This window comes from Rousettus aegyptiacus, unplaced genomic scaffold (genome assembly GCF_014176215.1).
Source record: "Rousettus aegyptiacus isolate mRouAeg1 unplaced genomic scaffold, mRouAeg1.p scaffold_m13_p_16, whole genome shotgun sequence".
Classification (NCBI taxonomy): domain Eukaryota; kingdom Metazoa; phylum Chordata; class Mammalia; order Chiroptera; family Pteropodidae; genus Rousettus; species Rousettus aegyptiacus.
The window spans coordinates 17,713,491-17,725,669 of NW_023416291.1; the positions used below are offsets into that span (position 1 = coordinate 17,713,491).

At 31.8% G+C, this 12,179-nt stretch overlaps 1 protein-coding gene across 8 annotated transcripts in view; it reads right to left on the reverse strand.

Annotated features, from left to right (window-relative positions):
• Window positions 1-12,179, reverse strand: part of LRBA (LPS responsive beige-like anchor protein) — a 541,206-nt gene that overhangs the window by 467,818 nt on the left and 61,209 nt on the right. For all 8 annotated transcript variants that reach the window (XM_036234292.1, XM_036234286.1, XM_036234291.1 and 5 more), the window contains 8 exons: window positions 9,824-9,945; window positions 9,613-9,739; window positions 8,833-8,952; window positions 6,882-7,028; window positions 5,113-5,310; window positions 4,808-4,941; window positions 2,977-3,085; window positions 2,530-2,682 (listed from right to left, as the gene is read on the reverse strand). In XM_036234292.1, coding sequence (XP_036090185.1) covers window positions 2,530-2,682; window positions 2,977-3,085; window positions 4,808-4,941; window positions 5,113-5,310; window positions 6,882-7,028; window positions 8,833-8,952; window positions 9,613-9,739; window positions 9,824-9,945 — 1,110 coding nt within the window. The remainder of the gene's footprint in view (window positions 1-2,529; window positions 2,683-2,976; window positions 3,086-4,807; window positions 4,942-5,112; window positions 5,311-6,881; window positions 7,029-8,832; window positions 8,953-9,612; window positions 9,740-9,823; window positions 9,946-12,179) is intronic.

A 12,179-nucleotide genomic window follows, 5' to 3' on the forward strand; every position in this document is an offset into this window, starting at 1 on the left:
CGGGAAATTTCTAACAGAAAAAAATAAATGACGGTGATAAAAAAAAAAGTTTCCCTAGATCTAGAACATTACTCCTCAATCCTGACTGTACATTAAAATACTTGAAAAACATTTTTTAAAAACACTAATACCTGAACCTGTCTCATACCAGAATCTGGGATGGAGAGGATGGGATTTCGGTTTTGTTTTTGTGTGCAAGAGAGACAGAAAGACAGACAATGTGTGAGTGTGAGTGTGTGAGTATGCGTGTGTGTGTGTGTGTGTGTAAACACCTTTCCTGATGTATTGACAGCCAAGATTAAGAACCATGGCTCTAAGATAACTTTTTGGTACCTGCCTAGCCACTGAGGACAACTGACTGAGTTTTTAAGCTAGAAAGCCTAGAAAGGAGAATTAGCATGAAAACTTAATGCCAGAAAAGGGACGACATTATGGGAAACCATTACAAGTTTGGGGATTATGAAATGACCTGATGAGAGTGATATGTTAAAAACATATGGTAATTCTGGCCCAAAAAGTGACAAAAATATAGCAAATTGGATAGGATTTAATAGTAACATATTGAGATAAGAATGGAGACCTCAAGATTATTCATATGCTAATTATGAATAAACTTTTCTTCATTCACTCATTATATAAACTAATAATCACACAAATTATAAATTAACATATGTCTTTCTCATTAGGCATAAATTCTATGAGGGCAAGAATTAGTTCTGTCTTATTCACTATTGTATCTATATGCCCAGCATAAAGTAGCCATTCAACAAATGAAGGACTACTGTATATAAGAAAATTCATCTTTCTCATGAGGTCATTAAAAAAGACTGTCTCCAAGCAGATCAAAGATATGGGTATTATAAGCCACCGTGAACAACATCCTTTTCCAAAAACAAAGGTTCATTCATACCTCCAAAGCCTCGACTGTGGTAACGAGAGGTGAACTTACCATGAAACTAATGAAGCCTAAACTTCATACTCACTTATCTATACAGGTTCCTCCCAAGACCCTAAACCTAAATTTTGCATGTATTACATCATTATTTTTCCTAAAAAGCTCCTCCTTCTCTGACATGATGTTTATGTCAAAAAAACTCGATCTGCCCTTTGTAATAACTACCTTTATGATAAAAGTAGATATAACCCCTCTTGGATACACAAAGGAGACAGGTGAAACAGACGGAAAATTTAATATTACTAAATCAATTGCAAATTCTAAACAGGAAATTAAAGAAAATTATTAACAATGAAAAGGTAAGAAATAGAGTGTAATAATAACAGGAACTTAAGGAAATGATATAATAAAATTACAAAAACATTTCTCTATAACTAAGTATTAATGAGACTTTTTGACCACATCAAAAGAGACTCGAAGCCTTACAAATACGCTGTTTAGCAAGAAAAAGTGTCTACTAAAAGGTTTAAAAAGTAATTTAAAACAATCCTCTAAAAGAAATAAGACTGGGGGTCAGAAAAAGAAAGAGGTCAAATTTGAACCTAGAGATAAAAAGCTACAACCTCCAGCTGCCTCCTTTGATTATTTCCAAATGGTAATCAGAGTCGGCAGCTGTTTTTCTCTTTAACATGTGAAAAGACCAGCTGAAAAATAAGACTGTACTCTAGAAAAGCAAAAAAGTCTACAGAAATCTTTTTCTGACTAGAATAAGTATGTGCTATTTTAACCTAAACAATGATAAACATTGTAAGTAAACCAAAAGGGGGAAAGGAGGAGAGAAGAAATGAATGGGTTTGAAATAATACATCTAACAGAAACTGTTGTTAACACAGATGCAGTTATGTAATTTAATAAAAACTTCTGTTTCAAGTCCTGCTTAATACTACCACTATTAACATTTTTAGGACAACTAAATACAACATTTGGATTTATCAAAGGTTTTAGTTATATACTTTATCACAAATTCACTTATGTTCACTTAGAAATAATTGGTTTGTTTTTAGAGTACTAAATAGTGCATCAATTGCATTTAATAATTTGAATTAATGTAAAATTTAAATGATTAAATGAGACCAGTATATAATGGAAGACTTCAAAAAAGGGTGGCATTTCAGCTGTCTCTTTAAGAATTAAACTCAGGAATTCATTATGTTGGTAGCAGGGATATGTGTGCAAATGAGATGGGGACAGAGTACAATAGTTCAGGAATGAAAATAAATACACATATATGTATGTATGTTTGCAATAGTACAGAACTACAGTTATAGAAAAAATTACACTGGAACTGTCCAGCTTTGATTTATGCTTAATAAATGAAAGTCTCTCTGAAATAAAATTTTGATGCAACAGAAAATAAAGACTATAGCTGTTTTTTAAAATATTGATATTGCTTTATAAAAAAAAGAAGAAAAAAGATATACTGACTTGCAAATTTGCCTAAAAGTATGCTTCATCAAAAAATGCAATCCACTGACACCTTATATAATAGCACGTAAAAAGGTAAATGAAAATCCTCGTATTATCACTCAAATATGAAAATTTAGAACGATAATAAAAATCGATACACATATTACCTTGGCTGGGGTGTGAATCCACAGAGCTGGGTTAAGAAGAATGTGATCACACAAGTGCTTGAGCAGGGGCATCCCATTCTGCAGATTACTCAGATATTTTGAAAATGCAAGGCAAAGTTCAAGCACCGTTTTGCTGACATGGGATTTGGAAGACTGTGAAGAAAGGTATTTCAAAGGTCACTAATAACGTACGGCAAGGTAAGTAAATTAAAGGTTGTCAGTATCAGAAAACAGTTGGCCCACAAACTATGCTCAAAGTTAAAGATGCCAATAGACTCAATACCACGTTTCCCTAATAAAGCTACGGAAGCAAGGTAAAACAACAAAATGTTATTTTACATAACCAAGAAAACACTTGCAGACAGAATTTCTCAACCACTTAGGAGATCAAGTCCATGGTCTGCAAATTCAGAATCACTAAAATGTAGGAATCATTTCATACTTTACCTTTTCAAGACTATATCCTATTACCAAAAAGCCCTTACAGGCAAGCATCTGCTCCTGCATAGCAATTGAGTTCTTCAGCAACTCCATGATAAAAGCCAGCAAAGTTGAACTGAAATAAGAAAAAAAGCTATGGTTTGGAAAAAAATACTCTATTTTTTAAAAAGCTAGATAGATGTGGTCTATCACTTATCTTAATAAAAAGTTCTCTACTTCAAGGAAATTGAAGATCTACTAAAACTGGCTCCAACATTGTTTCGGGATTTAGAATTTTAATGTAAAATATGATTTACTCAAATATTCCATATACTTTATCACAAACATAATAAGTAAATTACTTAGAAACAACATGATGAACATGTGCAACACAGAAAAATTAGCAATGGCCGAAAACAAGTAATAAAATGGGTAACACAAGTACATAAAGACCTTAAAGAATGGATCAACTTAGATCAACAAGTATATTCAATTTTGAAAGGTGAAAGGCCAAACAGAGAGAAAAGAAATGTGGAGCAAACGGATGCGGATAGAAATCCTCAAATTGTCTTAGAATTCCAGACTGGCCCATTTGAATGAAGCAGACAGTTCACAGAGGGGAAGATAAGAAAGTAAAATTAAAGACAAACTGAAGTTCTCAAACACTAAGAACTCTGTTCAACAGGAAACTCATAATTTCATAGTCAGTGAAGAACACTTGTAAAACTGAAGAGCCACGCTCCCATCCTCCCAACTTGTAGAGATACCCACAACGGAATGAAATAAGGTCAGCTGTATCTCTTTCTGAAAGGTTCTCAGAAATTCTCACAAAGAAAACCTCCTGCACGAGATTACCTGTAACTATCTATCATCAATTCCTATAAATATGTGGGAAAGTTAAAAAAATCACCAAGGAAAAAAATCACTAAGCCCCATACAAAGATTTAAAACTGAGATACAAAAAAAAAAAAAAAAAAAAAAAGTAGTATTATGTCAAAGATAATTTTTTTAAATGTAGTTAATAAATACTATATTCCTTCTAAAAAAGTTATTTTGTTGCCTAAAAATCATCTGGAGAAAATTATTACATCATTAATATACACTACATGTATACATTGGTAGTAGACATTAATATATATTACTTACATACATTGGCAATATGTAATATATATTGCATATATACACTGGTTATGTATAAAAGCAAATATCACAGAAAGTTTTTTTAAAAAAAGAGTGGATAATGCCTTTAAATTAGTCAATAATACACATTATTATTTTACTATAGTTCTACTATTTCTCTAACAAAATTATATAAGAACATACAGCCATGAAAAATTCATTTTGAAATCATCTCCAAAGTTTTATAACTTATCCTAGAATTCCCAACTCCGACTTTAAACTCAACACTACAACAGAGGAGACCAATATGCCAAATAAGCAATCTAATAAAAAAAAGATTAAATCACCTATTCTAAAACATCATCAAAATTCCAGATTTCAAATACATCCAATCAATAAATGTGAAAAGCAAAATTCTCATAAATCACTGTCAGATAACAATCTTAAATGTTTTAAATTAGCATGTTAGACAAAAATCTATTCATTTCTCATACATCCATTATCACTATTTCTAACTTTATTCAAAAACAACTTTATTTCTTAGAGCTTCTATATTTCCTATTGATAATTTAAATTAACATTATTATTGACATGGATTTGTAATAACATTTGGAGTTCACAAATTTCTTTAACGTCTATTCTCTCCTTTAACTCTACAACAAATTTAAAAGGCAGTAAAAATATCATGCAGCTCAACAGTGATAAAAATAACACATCAAATTTAAAAAAGGGCACTCACCATATAGTCAAATCAACCTCATCAGACAGGTATTGCCGATAATCCAACTGTGCAAAAAGTGGAAACAGCACTTGTACTCCTCCAATCGAATGCATAGCACTTTGGATGGAATGTGTTAAAACGGCCTTCACATCCTTGTAAAATAGAAGACACTGAAAAGATTCCAATAATCTCTTTCCCAAAACAATTAAAAATAAAGCATAACAGGAAGAATAAAATGGCACACTGCATGTGAAGCTACCAAACACACAACAATATATTAAAATTTATCATTAAAAATATTCTTAAAAGATTCTAACTTATACCTGGAGCATGAGTGCATGTGGTGAATGAACAAAAATTGAAGGGTTGTCCTTAGGGGATGATTCCAGGCAGAGCTGGGCATCCGTAGCACGTGGATTGTATGTGAATGCAATGGCACTCGAGAGTTTGCCATCATACAATAAAAGTTTGTGATGTTCTGCAAGGAACAGGTCACTTTCTGCTTTGAATTTAAATGTACCCTAAGAATAAAAAGTAGAATAGTTAAAACACTATGTCACAAAAATCTAGATACAAATTACCATAGATAGAAAATTATTAATAATTTTTATTGTTCAATTAATAGATACGAAAATTTAAGGAGATAGACCACTGATCATTTTCCTAACACTATCAAAAAGAAGAAGCCATGCACATTTAATTACTTCCAAAGTGAACTGAATTCACTATGAAGATATAATGGAAAACTCATCAACTTGACATTAAAAACTTGCATTTAAAAAAAAATGTAAAGCAGGTCCCACAGAATGCGTTGTCTCTCTTTTTCACAGTATTTTGTCTTTACTGTTTCTTTATTTAAAACCTGTGGTAAAATACACATAAAACTTACTATCTTAAATATTTTTAAGTGTACAGTACACTTTTCACATCATCGTAAAACGATTCTCTAGAGCTTTCACATTTTGCAGAACTAAAACTCTATATCCACTGAACATCCCATTTCTTTCTCTCACTCCCTGGAAACTACCATTTTACTAATTCTATGAGTTTAACTACTTTATATAACATATTTAAAAGGAATCACAGAGTATTTGTCTTTTTGTGACTGGCATAACGTGCTGAAGATTCACCCACCTTGCATCATGTGATGGAATTTCCTTCTCTTTTAAAACTAAATAATATTCTATAGTATGTATACACCACACTGTATTCATCTATTTCATGCACAATTAGGTTGCTTCAGCCTATTGGCTATTATGAATAGTGCTGCAATGGACATGGATGTACAAATCTCTTTCAGGTCCTACTTTCAATTATTTTGGATATATACACAGAAGTAAGACTGCTTGATCATATGATGATTTCACACATGTAAAATTGATTGTAATTATATATAAGTCAACTCAATAAAGCTGATTTTGTTTTCAAAGGAATAGAGCAGACATTAAATCTCTCACTGAAACCAAACTAGACTAACAATGGCATGATCTAAAGGTTCCCAAGTTTTCTTAGTTCATAACAGTCTTAGTGTTTCAGTAATTTTTTATGGTGCTTTAGACCAAAATAAATATTGAATATTTCTGTTTATTGGATAGTTTCATCCAAGCAACTTTACAACAATTTAGTAGCCATTTTAAAAAATTAATGCACAAGTTATAAGAAAAAAACATGTTTGCTTCATTATTAGCAAAATTATTTATTAATAGGATGTGTATGCATCTTGGACACTGCACTTCTCCAACTTTGTAGTCAGACTTTGTACTTCATCCTCATTTCTTGTATTACATTGACTTTCACATAGTACTTGCTTTTTATCACAGCAACTATTAAAAAGTTAGCTGTGCCAAGATATGACATCATCAAAAGAAATGAAGTATGAACTAAAGTTGAAGCTTGGGCTAGTGTCCCACATATGATGAGTATACTGTACTTACCTTAAAAAATTAAAACACCCTTTGGACTCCTCTGACTTCCCTATGGTGCCTCTGGTCACTATGATATACAGTTGGTAACCCAAGGTAAGTTGCCCAAGGCACCACCCATCTTTACATCAAGCTCAACTAACATTGGTTAAGCAGTGAACAGCAAGTACCTTGTATCCCAAGCCCAACTGATAAATAGCAAATATTTGAGCTGCATTAAGAGCTTCACTAAAAAGGTAAACTGCAGTCATCTGACCACAGAATACTCTATTAGCATCTGCTGTTTCTGATGAGCCCAGGAAACATTTGTCAAAGGTCTGTAAAAGAAAACAGAAGATTTTATTACCAAAAAAAGAAAAAAATTATCTTCTCCAGCAACAATGACAATCTATATTGGTATAAATGTTTTGTCCGTTCTAAACTCGAATCCGAATAGATTAACATAATTTATTTAGCATTACACTTCATTCATTCCCACCTGGTATAGAAATCAGGAAAGATGTCACAGAAGAGGAGATGGAATGAGTTTCCCAATCATAATTAACAAAACATAATGACAAAGTGAATGTCGGAAACAGAGTCAGAGAAATCATTATGGGCACTGAAAGTTCCTAACTGGGAAACCCAAGAACCAGGCAGAAGAGCTAGCTATGTAGTGAGGAGGGAAACCATCAGTTAAATTTGGGACATAATTAACCTGCCTATTCTGTGAGCTAATATGGATGGAGCTAACATGGATGGAGAAGCAACTCCTAACAGGGTTCTGTACGTTTGGTGAGAATTTAAAACTGTAAAAACATCAAGATATAGATAATGGGTGAAGTCATGGGAATAAACACAATCCCTCAGAAGGAATGTATAAATCCAGAAAAACAGGAATATGTTTTCCTTCTAACAAAGGAATCCTGTTAACATCCAGGTTGCAAAGACCGCATTTTAAAAACCTATGTGGTACAAAAAAGACAGAAGTTTTTCATATAGCTTTGAAAACTATCATTTTAAACCTCAAAATCATTAGAAAGAATGTTGGAAAATATGCATGTATTAACATTAAAACATATAGAAAATTTGTTAAAGTTGGGTTCTGAAGACGAACCACCTAGGTCAAATCACTGCCTCACATGCTGCCGATCCTGCTAAGTTACTTGATCTCTGTACTTCGGTCTCATCTGTAAACTGGAAATTATAATAGTACTTATCTTGAAAGGTTGGGGCTTTTAGAAAATAAAGGTATTTATTACAATTGCTGGAATATAGGAAACACTAAATAAAGGTTAATGTAAGAAAAAAAAACAGGTTTAAAGACAATAATGAAAACTAACAGTTACTGAACACTCTGCGAATGGATTTGTGAACAGTATCTCATCTAATTATCACATTAACCTTCTGAGATTGGTACTATTCTATACCCATTTTTAGGTGAAGAAAACTGAGGCCTAATAGATTAAGTGAGGTCATACCGTCAGTAAGTGACAGAGCTGATATTCAAACCTAAGTCTATCTATTACAACAACCTGAGCTCTTAATGTTAGCATGTATAGTATGTATGTAAATACATATACCATAGGATATAAAAAATGAGGAGTAAATGATAATTAGGTGATACAGTTTACATTCATTTTCCTAATCTGTATTTGTCAAGCTTTCTACTAAAAATGTAATTAGGGGGTAAAATATTTGAATTTAATTCTAACCTATGGATCTCTTTTTGAATCCTGAAAACGTAACATAATAGTAATCTATTGCAGCTACAAATTATATGCAAAATTTATAAGCATGCATCATATAACACATCCATAAAAATGATCAGGACACTGTAGTAGAGCTCATAAGTTTAATCTGATCAATGGGCCGATGACACACACACTTAAACCATACTAAATGCTAACTATAAATTTTCTACTATCCAGAATAATTTTATAACAAGGATTGAGCAATGCCTTATGTGACACATTAACACCGTTCTATTCTATTAATAACATATTAACATGCTGGCAAAAATGTTGTTATAAAAATCCACCATTGTGGTATTCTAAATATTCAATGTAAAATATGTTTTTCTTATTTGAAAAGTTCATGCTTTTAATATATTTTTCATTGTAACATTTTCAAATTACTTACATCGCTGGTGTTGACAAACCATGTTATCTCGCCATAGGAAGCTAGCTCACCATTCACATAACATCGAAGCTCACTGTTCTTCCATCGGTTATAAATGTGCACTATAGTTACCATATACCACTGAATGAGCAAAAACAAAAAAAAGAGAGATAATGATTCTTGCTATTTAATAACAAGTAAAAATGAATGACAAGATATAATTAAAAATAAAATGACTACCTTTGTTAAATATTCAACCTCTGGAACAATATTTATTCAGAAAGCTCTCGTTGGAGAACTTAATCGTGAAATGATTTTCCAATGTTCTATTATGAAAATTTTTAAGGAAATCCCTCAAACCTACAAAATTTAGTACAAACACCCTCTTTCCTGTCACCTAGATTCCACAACTATCAATATTTTGTCATATCTGTTTTATCCATCTACTTATCCATCTATCTATGTATATATATATATATATTTGGTTGATAAACCATTAATCTCTAAATTTTCCAGTACAAAAGAAAACACATATTACTACTACTAATAGTACTAGTACTAAAATAATTGTCATTGATATTTCCCCTTGGTAATTCTCTTAAATTCTATGAATAACTATCACTCTTTTGTTATCTAATATCAGAGAGGTTAACAATTATGCAGAGATTTATACTTCATTTTCTGAAGCACTATAAACACAGCTGTGATTTACCACATATTATGTCAATAACATTAAAAACAAAGAATTCTGAAGGCTAGCACAGCTTGTTACCATAACTATGACTTGGTAAGATCACATACCTTTTGTGGCTTGAAATCAAATTTCACACAATGTTGAAAGCCTTTTCCTTTTGACTTTATTGAGGTTATAATCAAACAGCCCCCAACAAAGTGAGCAGAATAACCAAGACCCTTGCTGGTTCTGAAACTATAAAGAATAGGTTTTCATTTTACCTCTAAATATTCTTTTCATTTTTAAAGTAAGACAATACTAAAGAACAGAAATACATACCAATACAAATATGGTTTATCCTTATCCACATTGATGTTATTTACAGGATCCATTCTAAGCCAGGTATGAAATGTAAAACCATTCTGGTATGGCCATTTGGCTATAGGAGGTAATGCAATAGCCTTAAAAAAAAAAAAAAAAAACTTTATTACTGACATTATGAAAATGAGATTTTACAACACTACATGTTATTCTGTCATAATTAAAATCTCTCTTTATCTGGAAGAAGACTTTTAATAATTTCTAAATTTTCCGAAATACACAGAAATGATATTAATTTAACAACAGCATTCCATGTGACCTGCTAGACACACTAATTTGTTTGCTTTACTTCCCAAAATGAACATATCAAAAAAAAGTTCCGATTAAAAGATTTAGGTAGTGATATCAAATTGGCACTTTGTTGCTGAAATGTTAAGGTAATAGAGAAAGAAGAACAAGAAAGGAAATAAAAAAGAGGAAAGCCTGGAATGTGATTTTTTAACAGCAAATATTAAGCTGAAGAAGGTAAGCTGATAACACTGTTTTCCATAACATTTTAACTCCAAAAATTAACTCCAAATGGATCATAGATCTGGATGTAAATGCTAAAACTATAATATTCTTATATAAGAAAAAATAAGGGTATACGGCCATGGCACCCTAAACACACCCAATCTCATCTGATTCCAGAACCTAAGCAGGGTCGGGCCTGGTTAGTACTTGGATAAGACACCACCTAGGAAGACCGAGTGTTGTAGGCATTTAAAAAAAAAAAAAGAAAGAAAGAAATCTTCATTGCACTGCATTAGGCAAATCCTTCTTAATTATGCCATAAGCAGAAGGAACAAAATGAAAAATACATAAACTTCATTACTTCGTTAAAATTAAAATCTTTGGTTATTTAAAGGATACCATCAAGAAAGTAAAAAGAAAAGACAAAAGAATGAGAAGTATTTGCATTTCATATCTGATAAGGAAGGTATATATAAAGAACTCTGAAAATTTAGTAAAAAAAAAAAAATGAAATTTTAAAATGGACAAAAGATCTATACTCATGTCTCCAAAGAAGACATGCAAATGGTGAAAAAAGACCTGAACAGATGCTCAACATCATTAGTCATTAAGGAAATGCAAATAAAAACCGCAGTGAGATACTACCTCACACCCACTATGATACCTATAATAAAAAGACTGGCATTGGCAAGCATATGGAAAATTGGAACCCGCATAAACTAATGCAGGGACAGTAAAATAACACGGCCACTCTGAAAAACAATCTGGAAGTTTTTCAAATAGTTAGACACAGACTATATGACCTAGCAATTCCATTCCTAGGTACACACACGAGACATATGTCCACACAAAAACTTGTACACAAGAGCCCACTGTGGCATTACTAGAAAGTAGAATCAACACAAAAATCCAGTAATTAAAGAATGTTTAAGCAAAATGTGGTATAGTCTTACATTAGACTATTAGTCGTAAAAAGCAATGAAGAACTGACACATGCTACAACATGGATGGACCTTGAAAACAGCATGCTAAATGAAAATAACAAATCACGAAAACCAGATATTGCATGATTCTATTTCTCTGAAATGTCCAGAATAGACAAATCCATAGGGACAGAAAGCAGGGTAGTGGTTACCTACACCTGGGAGGTTGGGGGAAAAGGGGCAGTGATTGCTAATGAATATAGGTTTTTTTGCAGGGGTGATAAAAATATTCTAAAATTGATAATGATGATGGTTGCACAAGTCTGTGAACATACTAAAACATTCAACTGTACACTGTAAACGAGTGAATTATATGGTATTTCAATTACAGCTCAATAAAACTTAAAAAAAATCATACACAAGCTTTTGTTTTACTGTTATTGTAACTTACATATGCATTTATTTATATATAATATAATATATATATTCTTTTAAATGTATAAGATATTCCATAAAACATGAAAAACATCAAAGCCAAATTTATCTAAGAACTCTACTGAAACTTCAAGAGGCTGATTTAAAATGAATGTTGTATTAAGAAAATAAAATACATATTCATTGTGTATATATGTTCTCTCACCAAAAAATGAGAAAATGTGAAAGCTGTATAAAAACAGTATCTTCAGAGTTTTTTAACTTCCCTTTAAAAGCTATGTTTAAGGAAAAAAATGAGCCCCTGAACATATTTAAAACATCTATTCTCTGTAAGTGCCAAAAGCTTTTTATCTTAACTGCCCCGCTTTCAAGATAAACACAAATAAGTGGAATGGACACATTGCAGTCTCAGAGAATTATAAATAACATGCATTTAAAAAGGTTAATCTCATGAGAATAGTTTATGTTAGAGACAAATGATAAGTTTAATGCCAACAGAATCA